This window comes from Bombina bombina, chromosome 5 (assembly GCF_027579735.1).
Source record: "Bombina bombina isolate aBomBom1 chromosome 5, aBomBom1.pri, whole genome shotgun sequence".
Taxonomy (NCBI): domain Eukaryota; kingdom Metazoa; phylum Chordata; class Amphibia; order Anura; family Bombinatoridae; genus Bombina; species Bombina bombina.
The window spans coordinates 82,237,058-82,252,489 of record NC_069503.1 but is presented as its reverse complement, the minus strand read 5'-3'; the positions used below and the strand labels follow the sequence as shown (position 1 = coordinate 82,252,489).

General features: G+C 41.8%; 1 protein-coding gene across 1 annotated transcript in view; it reads left to right on the top strand.

Moving 5' to 3' along the window:
- The window catches only part of LOC128659219 (uncharacterized), a 72,896-nt gene that overhangs the window by 56,966 nt on the left and 498 nt on the right, over window positions 1-15,432 (top strand). Inside the window, exon 5 of the mRNA XM_053712897.1 lies at window positions 5,847-5,939. Coding sequence (XP_053568872.1) covers window positions 5,847-5,939 — 93 coding nt within the window. The remainder of the gene's footprint in view (window positions 1-5,846; window positions 5,940-15,432) is intronic.

Here is a 15,432-nt window from a genome sequence, read left to right as displayed (position 1 = left end):
ACGTTTTAGGTGAAGCAAGACAACTTTCATTTTCATTTTCTTCATAAATGGAAAGAGTCCACAGCTGCATTCATTTCTTTTGGGAATTCAGAACTTGGCCACCAGGAGGAAGCAAAGACACCCCAGCCAAAGGCTCAAATACTCCTCCCACTTCCCTCATCCCCCAGTCATTCTTTGCCTTTCGTCCCAGGAGGTTGGCAGAGAAGTGTCAGAAGTTTTCGATAGTCTGTTATGGAGTGAGGGCACTTTATTTATAAAGAAGGACACTGACTCTCCTATACATGGAGAGGACTTATGAGACAGCTGTTTATGCAGGCACGGGGGCTGAGAAATTTTGGCTCAGGTGGTTTCACTACTCCCGGCAGTTAAACTTTAAGAAAATGCCGACCAGAGATTTTTGTTTTGGGGACGCCCACGATGGGCGGAGCAAAGAGAGGCAGCAATCTGAGTTGCGCACCACTTTTACTTCACTTCCAAGTACCGGAGGGAGAGAGACTACTAGAATTGCATGATTATCTAAAAGTGTGCGTTTCTAGGACCGGAGAACGGCTCTCTTTATCTTACACTGAGTTCCGCATCATTTGCTAGTGGGATTGACACAGTTCCGGTGCAGCAGGGCAGGTAGGCACCTCAGCAAAGAAGCTGAGGTGTAGAGGCGTTCTGTTATTGTTATTTAGCAAATTTGCTCATTCTGCAGACATAAATAAAAAAGTTACGATTTAAAATTTAAAAAGACAATAACATTGTTTCTGTTTTAATTTTTTAGTAAAAAATTAAGGTTTTTATTTGATCCATTGTGAGTAAGAATGGACCAAGAGTGTTTTGATGCCAATGTGGAACCAACAATCCCTTTCTGTTCCTCATGTATTGAGAGAACTTTAAATTATAGGGATAGACTTTTTTTCTGAACCAACATTTTCTAAGGCGGATGCTGTTCAGGAGTCTAATGACAATGTTCAATATATGCCGCAGCTTTCCCCTCAAGCGTCCCAACTTTTATTGCCCACACATGTAGTGCCCTGCACTTCCTCTCTAACTCTTCCTGGAGTTACATTGCAAGACATCGCTTCTCTCATGTCCTCTGCGGTTTCTGATGCGTTGTCTGCTTTTCCCATGCTACAGGAAAAGTGCAAGAGGAAAAGTAAACATTCAGTAAGCAAGGTTACTGACACAGTTGTTGCTATTTCGAATACCCCCTCCCAGAAGCTGGAGGAGGAGGATACTTCGGTAGCATCTGAGGGTGAAATCACCCTCACATGCATTGCCCTGCACTTCCTCTCTAACTCTTCCTAGAGTTACGTTGCAAGACATCGCTTCTCTCATGCCCTCTGCGGTTTCTGATGCGTTGTCTGCTTTTCCCATGCTACAGGGTGAAATCTCAGATTCTGACAGTGTAATTCCTCCTGCTGATACTGAAGTTGTATCCTTCAGGTTTAAGCTAGAACACCGCCGTCTGTTACTCAAGGATGTTTTAGCTACATTGGACGACTGCAACACCATGGTTGTAGTTAATCCTAAGAAATCCAGTAAGCTAAACAAATATTTTGATGTACCTTCCTTGGTGGATGTTTTTCCTGTACCAGACCGAGGTTCTGAGATCATTGCTAAAGAATGGGAGAGACCGGGTAGATAGATCCTCTATATTGAGAAAGATGTTTCCCATAGAGGACTCTATCAAGGAGTCTTGGCAAACAGTACCCAACTTGGAAGGGGTAATTTTCACTCTGGCCAAGAGGACTACCATCCCCATAGAGGATAGTTGTGCCTTTAAGGATCCTATGGACAAAAAATTAGAGGGGTTACTCAAGAAGATGTATATACACCAGGGTTTACAATGACAACCTGCTGTTTAAATTGCTACCGTCACTAGTGCGGCGGCATATTGGTTTGATGCGTTGTCAGGAAATCAAAGATTTTTTATTCTTGTCTAGTGCTTCAGTCCTCTCCTCGACCATCAGTGGCTCAGTGCATGGAGGTAATCGGTCTTATGGTAGCAGCTATGGACATCATACCGTTCGCGCGGTTCCACCTCAGACCTCTGCAGTTAAACATGCTCAGTCAGTGGAACGGAGATTATGCGGACCTGTCTCCGCAAATACAGCTGGAGCAGAAGACAAGGGATTCTCTTCTTTGGTGGTTGTCTCAGGATCATCTCTCCCAGGGAACCTGCTTTCGCAGACCCTCTTGGGTGATTGTGACAACAGACGCCAGCCTTCTGGGATGGGGAGCAGTCTGGGGCTCTCTAAAGGCTCAGGGACTCGGTCGGAGTCTGTTCTGCCCATAAACATTCTGAAGCTGAGAGCAATCCTCAATGCTCTTCTAGCCTGGCCCCAGTTCATCAGGTTCCAGTTGGACAGCATAACTTCAGTGGCTTACATCAACCATCAGAGAGGATCGCGGAGTTCCTTAGCCATGATAGAGGTAGCCAAGATAATTCGGTGGGCGGAGACCCACAATTGCTGTCTATCGGTGATCCACATCCCAGGGGCGGAGAACTGGGAGGCGGACTTCCTGAGCAGGCAGACCTTTCACCTGGGGGAGTGGGAACTCCATCCGGAAGTGTTTTCCAGCCTGATTCTCAAATGGGGTCAGCTGCAATTGGATCTCATGGCATCTCAGCAGAATGCCAAGCTTCTGAGGTACGGGTCAAGGGACCCTCAGGCTGTACTGATAGACACCCTGGCGGTACCTTGGACCTTTAGTCTTGCATACATATTTCCTCCGTTCGCTCTTCTACCTCGGTCATTGCTCGAATCAAGCATGAGAGGGCATCAGTGATCCTCATTACACCAGCATGACCTTGCAGGATTTGGTATGCAGACCTGGTGGACATGTCATCTCTTCCACCTTGGAGACTTCCATTGAGGAAGGACCTTCTACTTCAAGGGCCCTTCCTTCATCCAAATATAGTTGCTCTGAAGCTGACTGTTTGGAGATTGAACGCTTAATTTTATCCAAGCGGGGATTTTCAGAATCGGTCATAGAGACCATGATTCAGGCTTGTAAACCTGTGACTAGAAAGATTTAACACAAGATATGGCGTAAATATCTATATTGGTGTGAATCCAAGGGCTACTCTTGGAGTAGAGTTAGGATTCCTAGAATTCTGTCCTTCCTCCAAGAAGGTTTGGAGAAGGGATTATCGGCTTCCCTAAAGGGTCAAATATCTGCCTTGTCTATTTTGTTACACAAACGTCTGGCAGACTTACCAGACGTACAATCGTTTTGTCAGGCCTTGGTCAGGATCAGGCCTGTGTTCAAACCAGTTACTCCTCCCTGGAGTCTTAATTTAGTTCTTAAGGTTCTTCAAGGGGCTCCGTTTGAGCCTATGCATTCCTTAGATATTAAGTTGTTATCTTGGAAAGTTTTGTTTCTTGTTTCTATTTCATCTGCTCATAGAGTGTTAGAGCTCTCGGCATTACAGTATGAGTCTCCTTACCTTATTTTTCATTTGGATAAGGTAGTTTTACGTACAAAGTTAGGGTTTCTCCCTAAAGTAGTTTCTGAACGGAACATTAATCAGGAGATTGTTGTTCCTTTCTTGTGTCCTAATCCTTCTTCTCAGAAGGAACGGCTTCTGCACAATTTGGACATGGTACATGCTCTAAAATTCTATTTGCAGGTGACTAAGGATTTTTGACAGTCTTCTGCCTTATTTGTGGTTTTCTCTGAAAAACGTAAGGGAGAGAAAGCTATGGCTACTTCTCTTTCTTTGTGGTTGAAGAATATCATACGTTTTGCCTATGAAACTGCTGGACAGCAACCTCCAGAGAGGGTTATGGCTCATTCCACGAGGGCTGTTTCTTCCTCATGGGAATTCAAAAATGAAGCTTCGGTAGAACAGATTTGCAAGATTGCAACTTGGTCCTCTCTTCACACTTTTTAAAAATTCTATACATTTGATACTTTTGCCTATGCTGAGGCTGCTTTTGGAGAAAGGTTCTTCAAGCAGTGGTGCCTTCCGTTTAGGTTACCTGTCTTGTCCCTCCCTTATAATCTGTGTACTCTAGCTTGGGTATTGAATCCCATTAGTAATTAGATGATCCATGGACTCATTGTCATTAGAAACAAAATTAATGCTTACCTGATAAATTTCTTTCTTTCTTGACACGATGAGTCAACGGCCGCCCTGTTTTTTTAGACAGGTTGTTAGTATGTTATAAACATCAGACACCTCTGCACCTTGTTACTTCCTTTCTCTCCTTTACTTCGGTCGAATGACTGGGGTGGGAGGGAAAGGAGGTGATATTTAACAGCTTTGCTGTGGTGCTCTTTGCCGCCTCCTGCTGGGCAGGAGTGATATATCCCATTAGTAATTAGATTATCCGTGGACTCATCGTGTCAAGAAATAAATACATTTCTCAGTTAAGCATAAATTTTGTTTTTCTTCAGATGGATAAAGTCCACAGCTCCCCACCCCTATTTTTCCTGGGGCATGTCTTATTTTTTATTCTTCTGGCACATTTTCACCTTGGTATTTCTTCTACTGTTCCTTGTTCCTTAGCAGAATGACTGGGGGATGAGGGAAGTGGGAGGAGTATTTAAGCCTTTGGCTGGGGTGTCTTTGCCTCCTCCTGGTGGTCAGGTTCTGAATTCCCAAAAGAAATGAATGCAGCTGTGGACTCTTTACATCTGAAGAGAAGAACATGATCAGGTAAGCATAATTTAAGTTTTTAAAATATTGGGCAACAAAAACCACACACAAATAGTGATAATAATACAGAGCAATATGCAGGAATATATCCAAAGTGAACAGAGTCTTTAATGGAGACAGTACCACAAATACAAATAGTCCATACAATGTTCCTCAGAAGGAAGAGAAAGAAACACATCATAGCATAATACTGTGTAATCTTCACTCCCCAGATGGAAGGCAGACCCAGAATACTCACATTAGTTAGAGCTTCAACAGCTCAAGATAATCAGCTCTATTGTGCAGACTCCAGGCACAGACAAATGCTTAAAGCAAATGTACAATTTATTAAAAACAAAAGCCAAAGTTCTTGTAGATCACTAAGGGTAACAGGTACAAACATACACAGATACTATGCATGTGATAGTCCGTTGTTACAGACAGCATGAAGCTTCACACTGTATCTGTAGTCTTTCTGTACCGGATAGGTACCCCTCCTTGTGACCAATTTGTACAATGCTTGATGAAAGAGTCATTTAAGCATTGTTCAACTTGGTTACAAGGAGAGGTACCTATCCTGTTGACACAGTAGTGTAGCTCTTCAAGATCTGCAAAATCCAAAAGAGATGGGTTAACTTATAAGACAACATCTTTTCCCACATTTCAGGATGGGTCCTGGGGTTTCTGTCTATTACACTATAAAGCAGTTGTAAACTGTGTAAACAGGTGGTAATAAGTATCTCCATTACAGTGTGATGAGATTTTTTTGTTATCACCAGTTTACAGCAGAAATGAAAAGTAAGGCCTTTGTTGATGAACTCTGCTTGGAGAACCAAGGCAATATGTAGGTATTATGATGATGTGTATAGGTATTACATAAAATATAACTCCTAGGTGGTGGGGGGATCATCTTTGGAATTTCCTGGCTTTTTAATGTCTCCATGAGAAGTTAAACGCATTAACATACCCTGACTAGTTAGTCTAAAACATTTAAATACGGTGGTAATAGAATTGCCTTTTCTTACCATTTCAGAAATGTTGCAAAGGGGAGAAAAAAAATAAGTTTCATAGCTAATGCTATTAACACAATGATTACTGGAAACGTTAGAGTTGTTCCACATCATTTATGTCTCTTAGTATTACTGTAGTGACATAAACCTGAAGAGTCCTCACTGCCTTCTATATGTTGTGTATTTGCTTCTCCTTGTTACAGGTTTTCGTGTGGTCATAGTGGAGAATTTACAGGTGAAGGCGGAGCAAGAAGATCCGTATATGGAGGGGGAAACAAATACTTTTCCTGTTGATGGTGAGAATCTCATGATTTTTTTTTTACTTTTTGCAAAAAGGTTTATATTATATTAAATTTATTATTTACTTTTTATAAATTAAATCAGATACTGAGCATTCTTACTCCTGAATAGTCACATGACCAAAACGTGGTCATACTTCACCAGTAATCCAGAAGACCATAACATTTATCTAACATCAGTACGGTACTGGGTTGCCAAGTTTTTCTCTTGTAAGGTGTATCCAGTCCACAGATCATCCATTACTTGTGGGATATTCTCCTTCCCAACAGGAAGTTGCAAGAGGATCACCCACAGCAGAGCTGCTATATAGCTCCTCCCCTAACTGCCATATCCAGTCATTCTCTTGCAACTCTCGACAAGCATGGAGGTAGTAAGAGAGAAGTGGTGAAACGTAGTTGTTTTTTTCTTCAATCAAAAGTTTGTTATTTTTAAATGGTACCGGAGTTGTACTATTTTGTCCCAGGCAGAAAATAGAAGAAGAATCTGCCTGTGATCTCTATGATCTTAGCAGGTTGTAACTAAGATATATTGCTGTTCTCACACATAACTGAAGAGAGAGGTAACAGCTGGGGAATGGCGTGCAGGTTATCCTGCTATGAGGTATGTGCAGTTAAAATTTTTGTAAATGCTAGAAAATGCTGCTGATACCAGATTTATGTAAGGTAAGCCTGAATACAGTGATTTAATAGCGACTGGTATCATGCTTACTTTCAGAGGTAATACTCTTATAGATTTGCAATATAAAACGTTTGCTGGAAATGTTTAAGCATTTTTACATATGCTTTGGTGATACAACTTTATTGGGGCCTAGTTTTTTTCCACATGGCTGGCTTAAATTTGCCTAGAAACAGTTTCCTGAGGCTTTCCACTGTTTTAACATGAGTGGGAGGGGCCTAATTTAGCGCTTTATTGCGCAGTAACTTTTACAGACTGAGACATCCAGCTTCCTCCAGGAGTCCCCTGAATGCTATAGGACCTCTCTAAAGGGCTCTTAGGCTTTCCAAAGTCGTTTGTTTGGGAAGGTAGGGCCACAGCAGAGCAGTTTGTTGTGACTGTTAAAAAACGTCTATATCGTTTTTTTTTTATCCGTTTTTTTTAACTAAGGGGTTAATCATCCATTTGCAAGTGGGTGCAATGCTCTGTTAGCTTATTATACACACTGTAAAAATTTTGTTTGATTTACTGCTTTTTTTCACTGTTTTTCAAATTCTGACAAAATTTGTTTCTCTTAAAGGCACAGTACCGTTTTTATTTTTTGCTTGTTAACTTGATTTAAAGTGTTTTCCAAGCTTGCTGGTCTCATTGCTAGTCTGTTTAAACATGTCTGACATAGAGGAAACTCCTTGTTCATTATGTTTAGAAGCCATGGTGGAACCCCCTCTTAGAATGTGTACCAAATGTACTGATTTCACTTTAAGTAATAAAGATCATATTCTGTCTTTAAAAAATTTATCACCAGAGGAATCTGACGAGGGGGAAGTTATGCCGACTAACTCGCCCCACGTGTCAGACCCTTTGGCTCCCGCTCAAGGGACTCACACTCAAATGGCACTATAGCCTTTACTTTACAAGACATGGCGGCGGTCATGGATAATACACTGTCAGCGGTATTATCCAGACTACCTGGGTTTAGAGGAAAGCGAGACAGCTCTGGAGTTAGAAGAAATACAGAGCATACTGACGCTTTAAGAGCTATGTCTGATACTCCCTCACAATATGCAGAAGCTGAGGAAGGAGAGCTTCTTTCTGTGGGTGATGTTTCTGACTCAGGGAAGAGGATTCAACCTGATTCTGATATGTCTACATTTAAATTTAAGCTTGAACACCTCCGCGTATTGCTCAGGGAGGTTTTAGCTGCTCTGAATGACTGTGATACAATTGCAGTGCCAGAGAAATTGTGTAGATTGGATAAATACTATGCAGTGCCGGTGTGCACTGATGTTTTTCCAATACCTAAAAGGTTTACAGAAATTATTACTAAGGAATGGGATAGACCAGGTGTGCCGTTCTCTCCCCCTCCTATTTTTAAGAAAATGTTTCCAATAGATGCCACCACACGGGACTTATGGCAGACAGTCCCTAAGGTGGAGGGAGCAGTTTCTACCCTAGCTAAGCGTACTACTATCCCTGTCGAGGAAAGTTGTGCTTTCTCAGATCCAATGGATAAAAAGTTAGAGGGTTACCTTAAGAAAATGTTTATTCAACAAGGTTTTATTCTACAGCCCCTTGCATGTATTGCCCCAGTCACTGCTGCTGTGGCTTTCTGGTTTGAGTCTCTGGAAGAGGCTTTACAGGTAGAGACCCCATTGGATGACATACTTGACAAGCTTAGAGCACTTAAGCTAGCCAATTCTTTTGTTTCTGATGCCATTGTTCATTTGACTAAACTAATGGCTAAGAATTCTGGTTTTGCTATTCAGGCGCGCAGGGCGCTATGGCTTAAATCATGGTCAGCTGACGTTACTTCAAAGTCTAAGCTGCTTAACATTCCCTTCAAGGGGCAAACCCTATTCGGGCCTGGTTTGAAGGAGATCATTTCTGATATCACTGGAGGAAAAGGTCATGCCCTTCCTCAGAATAGGTCCAAATCAAGGGCCAAACAGACTAATTTTCGTGCCTTTCGAAACTTCAAGGCGAGTGCGGCATCAACTTCCTCTAATGCAAAACAAGAGGGAACTTTTGCTCAGTCCAAGTCGGTCTGGAGACCTAACCAGACCTGGAACAAAGGTAAGCAGGCCAAAAAGCCTGCTGCTGCCTCTAAGACAGCATGAAGGATCGGCCCCCTATCCGGTAACGGATCTAGTAGGGGGCAGACTTTCGCTCTTCGCCCAGGCTTGGGCAAGAGATGTCCAGGATCCCTGGGCGTTGGAAATTATATCCCAGGGATATCTTCTGGACTTCAAAGCTTCCCCTCCAAAAGGGAGATTTCACCTTTCACAATTATCTGCAAATCAGATAAAGAGAGAGGCATTCTTACACTGTGTTCAAGACCTCCTAGTTATGGGAGTGATCCATCCAGTTCCAAAGGAGGAACAGGGATTTTACTCAAATCTGTTTGTGGTTCCCAAAAAAGAGGGAACCTTCAGACCAATTTTAGATCTCAAGATCTTAAACAAATTCCTCAGAGTTCCATCATTCAAGATGGAGACTACGCGTACCATCCTACCTATGAACCAGGAGGGTCAATATATGACTACAGTGGATTTAAAGGATGCTTATCTTCACATTCCGATACACAAAGATCATCATCGGTTTCTCAGGTTTGCCTTCCTAGACAGGCATTACCAGTTTGTAGCTCTTCCCTTTGGATTAGCTACAGCCCCAAGAATCTTTACGAAGGTTCTGCTGTCACTTCTGGCGGTCCTAAGACCGCGGGGCATAGCAGTGGCCCCTTATTTAGACAACATCCTGATACAGGCGTCAAATTTCCAAATTGCCAAGTCTCATACGGACATAGTTCTGGCATTTCTGAGGTTGCATGGGTGGAAGGTGAACGAAGAAAAGAGTTCTCTATCCCCTCTCACAAGAGTCTACTTTCTGGGAACTCTAATAGATTCTGTAGAAATGAGGATTTACCTGACAGAGTCCAGGTTATCAAAACTTCTAAATTCCTGCCGTGTTCTTTATTCCACTTCTCGCCCTTCGGTGGCTCAGTGTATGGAAGTAATTGGATTAATGGTAGCGGCAATGGACATAGTGCCGTTTGCACGCCTACATCTCAGACCGCTGCAACTCTGCATGCTCAGTCAGTGGAATGGGGATTACACAGATTTGTCCCCTCTACTAAATCTGGATCAAGAGACCAGGGATTCTCTTCTTTGGTGGCTATCTCGGGTCCATCTGTCCAAAGGTATAACCTTTCGCAGGCCAGATTGGACAATTGTAACGACAGATGCCAGCCTTCTAGGCTTGGGGGCAGTCTGGAACTCCCTGAAGGCTCAGGGATCGTGGACTCAGGAGGAGACACTCCTTCCAATAAACATTCTGGAACTGAGAGCGATATTCAATGCTCTTCAAGCTTGGCCTCAGCTAGCGACAATGAGGTCCATCAGATTTCAGTCGGACAACATCACGACTGTGGCTTACATCAACCATCAAGGGGGAACAAGGAGTTCCCTATCGATGTTAGACGTCTCAAAGATAATTCGCTGGGCAGAGATTCACTCTTGCCACCTATCAGCTATCCATATCCCAGGTGTAGAGAACTGGGAGGCGGATTTTCTAAGTCGTCAGACTTTTTATCCGGGGGAGTGGGAACTCCATTCGGAGGTGTTTGCACAATTGATTCATCGTTGGGGCAAACCAGAACTGGATCTCATGGCGTCTCGCCAGAACGCCAAACTTCCTTGTTACAGATCCAGGTCCAGGGATCCCAAGGCGACGCTGATAGATGCTCTAGCAGCACCTTGGTCTTTCAACCTGGCTTATGTGTTTCCACTGTTTCCTCTGCTCCCTCGTCTGATTGCCAAAATCAAGCAGGAGAGAGCATTGGTGATCTTGATAGCGCCTGTGTGGCCACGCAGGACTTGGTATGCAGATCTGGTGGACATGTCATCCTTTCCACCATGGACTCTGCCGCTGAGACAGGACCTTCTACTTCAAGGTCCTTTCAACCATCCAAATCTAATTTCTCTGAGACTGACTGCCTGGAGATTGAACGCTTGATTTTATCAAAGCGTGGCTTCTCCGAGTCAGTCATTGATACCTTAATTCAGGCACGAAAGCCTGTCACCAGGAAAATCTATCCTAAGATATGGCGTAAATATCTTTATTGGTGTGAATCCAAGGGTTACTCATGGAGTAAGGTCAGGATTCCCAAGATATTATCTTTTCTCCAAGAAGGATTGGAAAAAGGATTGTCAGCTAGTTCCTTAAAGGGACAGATTTCTGCTCTGTCTATTCTTTTGCACAAGCGTCTGGCGGATGTTCCAGACTTTCAGGCATTTTGTCAGGCTTTAGTTAGAATCAAGCCTGTGTTTAAACCTGTTGCTCCGCCATGGAGCTTAAATTTGGTTCTTAAAGTTTTTCAAGGGGTTCCGTTTGAACCTCTTCATTCCATAGATATTAAACTTTTATCTTGGAAAGTTCTTTTTTTGGTAGCTATTTCCTCGGCTCGTAGAGTTTCCGAGTTATCTGCCTTACAATGTGATTCTCCTTATCTGATCTTCCATGCAGATAAGGTAGTTCTGCGTACCAAACCTGGGTTTTTACCTAAGGTGGTATCTAATAAGAATATCAATTAGGAGATTGTTGTTCTATCATTGTGTCCTAATCCTTCTTCAAAGAAGGAACGTCTATTACACAATCAAGACGTGGTTCGTGCTTTAAAGTATTATTTACAAGCTACTAAAGATTTTCGTCAAACATCTGCTTTGTTTGTTGTCTACTCTGGACAGAGGAGAGGCCAAAAGGCTTCGGCAACCTTTCTTTCGTTTTGGCTAAAAAGCATAATCCGCTTAGCTTATGAGACTGCTGGCCAGCAGCCTCCTGAAAGGATTACAGCTCATTCTACTAGAGCTGCGGCTTCCACATGGGCCTTTAAAAATGAGGCTTCTGTTAAACAGATTTGCAAGGCGGCGACTTGGTCTTCGCTTCATACCTTTTCAAAATTCTATAAATTTGATACTTTTGCTTCTTCTGAGGCTATTTTTGGGAGAAAGGTTTTACAGGCAGTGGTACCTTTAAGTACCTGCCTTGTCCCTCCCTTCATCCGTGTACTTTAGCTTTGGTATTGGTATCCCACAAGTAATGGATGAGCCGTGGACTGGATACACCTTACAAGAGAAAACATAATTTATGCTTACCTGATAAATTTATTTCTCTTGTAGTGTATCCAGTCCACGGCCCGCCCTGTCATTTTAAGGCAGGTATTTTTTAACTTTAAACTACAATCACCACTGCACCCTATGGTTTCTCCTTTCTCTGCTTGTCTTCGGTTGAATGACTGGATATGGCAGTTAGGGGAGGAGCTATATAGCAGCTCTGCTGTGGGTGATCCTCTTGCAACATCCTGTTGGGAAGGAGAATATCCCACAAGTAATGGATGATCCGTGGACTGGATACACCACAAGAGAAATAAATTTGTCAGGTAAGCATAAATTATGTTTTTTTAATTTTTGCAAAAAGGTTTATATTATATTAAATATATTATTTACTTTTTATAAATTAAATCGGATACTGAGCATTGTTACTCCTGAATAGTCACAGGACCAAAACGTGGTCACACTTCACCAGTAATCCAGAAGACCATAAAATTTATCTAACATCAGTACGGTACTGGGTTGCCAAGTCCAGGGAGGGTCTAATATAATATTTATAATATTAGGTGTAGGGGCAAATGGTCACTAATAAATTGACTGGATTTGATGCATTTTGGATATCTATTAAGTCAAAACTACATTTTCATTATTTAGAATCAAATTTACTTTGTTCTCTTGTTTAAGAGCATTGCTGGATTGGCTCATTAGCTTGCACATTTGTTTTGAACAATGTCAATTCATATACAGAAATACTTTTGCAATCACTGCTACCAAACAATGCTTTTGACACATAAAAACTATTGAGCCTACCCAGATGTGCTCATTAAACAAAGGATATCAAGAGAATAGAAGCAAATTGGAAAGTGGTTTATAATTACAATGTACGTGCTATCAGATTTTATAAAAGTTTGACTTTCATCTCCATTTAACCCCTTAAAGACCGGGCATTTCAGACTAAAACTTCCCCAAAAGACCAGAGCATTTTTAGCTTTTTTACCATCACTTCTATGATACAAAAAGCCAGACAGCTTATTCCATTTAAACAGAAATAGAGCCTTGTTTTTTTATATTTACCTATCTAAACTATACATTTTTTTAGTAGACAACCCAAAGTATTGATCTAGGCCCATTTTGGTATATTTCATGCCACCATTTCACCACCAAATGCGATCATATTGATAAAATTGTTAACTTTATCACAAACTTTAGGGTTCCCACTGAAATAATTTACATACCTCTTGTGCAATCATGGCACAAATGGTTGTACAAGCTTCTCTGGGATCCCCTTTGTTCAGAAATAGCAGACATACATGGCTTTGCCGTTGCTTTTTGGTAATTAGAAGGCCGCTAAATGCAGCTGCACGCCACACTTGTATTATTTCCGGCTGTGATGGGGTTAATCAGGTAGCTTGGAAGGTTAATTTTATCTTCAGTATAGAGATTACCGTCCCACCTGACACTTACACCCCCTAATCCCAATCTGATCCCTCCCATATAGCTCTCTTCCCTCCGTCACCCCCCACTGGTTGTCCCCGCCATCTAAGGTACTGACAGACAGTCTGCCAGTATGCCGTTTTAGTCCTTTTTTTTTTTAGTTATTATTTTATACAGGGTAGGATTACCCCCTTACCTTCCCACCTCTCTGATCCCTCCCAAAAAGCTCTCTAACCCTTTCCCCTCTAACAAGTATCCACCCTCTTAGGTACTGGCAGCTGTCTGTCTAATAAAAAAAAAAAAATGTTTTCCCCCTCATTTACCCCAGCTCCCCCTCCAAGATCTTTTGCCCTACCCTCTATCCCCCCTCTACACTCTAGGAACCCCCTTCCGCTCTCAGGTATATGCAGCATTAAAGGGACAGTGAACCCAATTTTTTTCTTTCGTAAAATTCAAGAATGTAAGTTAATATGCCGGCCCATTTTTGTTGAACAGCCTGGGTTGCCCTTGCTGATTGATGGATAAATTCATCCACCAATAAAAAAGTGCTGTCCAGAGTCTGAACCAACAAAAAAAGCTTAGCTGCCTTCTTTTTCAAATAAAGATAGCAAGAGAATGAAGAAAAATTGATAATAGGAGTAAATTAGAAAGTTGCTTAAAATTGCTGCACTTTCTGAATCACGAAAGAAAAAAATTGGGTTCAGTGTCCCTTTAAGTAAATGCCGCATACACCTGATGTTTAAGTGCTCTCTCTGCTACTTACTGGTAGGCGCTGCTCCTCACCATCCTGACTGAATAGCCTTAAAGGACCAGTCAACACAGTAGATTTGCATAATCAACAGATGCAAGATAACAAGACAATGCAATAGCACTTAGTGTGAACTTCAAATGAGTAGTAGATTTTTTTCTGACAATTTTAAAAGTTGTGTCTTTTTCCACTTCCCCTTTACCATGTAACAGCCATCAGCCAATCACAAATGCATACACGTACCATGTGACAGCCATCAGCCATTCACAAATGCATACACACTTATTCTTGCACATGCTCAGTAGGACCAGGTGACTCAAAAAGTTTGAATATAAAAAGACTGTGAACATTTTGTTAACGGAAGTAAATTTTAAAGTTGTTTAAAATGGCATGCTCTATCTGAATAATGAAAGTTAAATTTTGATTGAGTGTCCCTTTAACCTATTGTTACAACCTGCAAACAATTTATTATTATTATTAACGGGTATTTGTAGAGCGCCAACAGATTCCGCAGCGCTAAAAAACAACTAAATGACAATTGACTTCTGTAATCAAATTAGCTTTGTTCCCAATGGTATTCTGTGTTGAAGAGATACCTAGGTAGACATCTGCAGCATTAAATGGCAGGAAATAGCTCTGCCATCTAATGCTTTTGCAAATGGATAACATTCTTGAAAACTGCTGCTATATAGTGCTCCAGACAAGCGCACACCCCTTAGCTTTACCTCCCTGCTTTTCAACAAAAGATTCCAAGTGAACAAAGACCATTTTCAAATAGAAGTAAATTCGTAAGTTGCTTAACATTGCATGATCTATCTGACTCATAAAAGAAAGATATTGAGTTTCATGTCCCTTTAAAGTGCTGGTAAGTTCACAAAGATGACGTTTCCGAATATAAAAGCGTTACCTAAAATTAATTCATATATATTCAGCCCACAATTTTGATCAAATGTTGTTTCTTTCCAATAATAAATTGTAATTTGATGTTGCTCCGTTACCTGCAATCCAGTCGCCTCCATGTCAGAATTTTACTTTTATAATTAGGGGATGCGCCACACGCCCTATGCAGGATGGCATCCGCACGCTCTCGCCCTGGTAATTTGTAGCCACATCGGCAAGTAGTACAACTGTGCAAGTGCAGTTCTACCTCTGATCTGTACACTGAGCGCAATTATGTAACATAAGGATACATTTTATTTCAATTATTGTTCTCTACTAATTTAATTTGCGCCATCCAACTACATGTAACTCACTGCCGCACTAGGTAAAGCTGTTGTGTGTTGTACCTAGCGCATGAGCACACTACATGTAACACTCTCCTGCACTAGGTAAAGCTGTTGTGTGTTGTACCTAGCGCATGAGCACACTACATGTAACACTCTCCTGCACTAGGTAACGCTGTTGTGTGTTGTACCTAGCGCATGAGCACACTACATGTAACACTCTCCTGCACTAGGTAACGCTGTTGTGTGTTGTACCTAGCGCATGAGCACACTACATGTAACGCTCTCCTGCACTAGGTAAAGCTGTTGTGTGTTGTACCTAGCG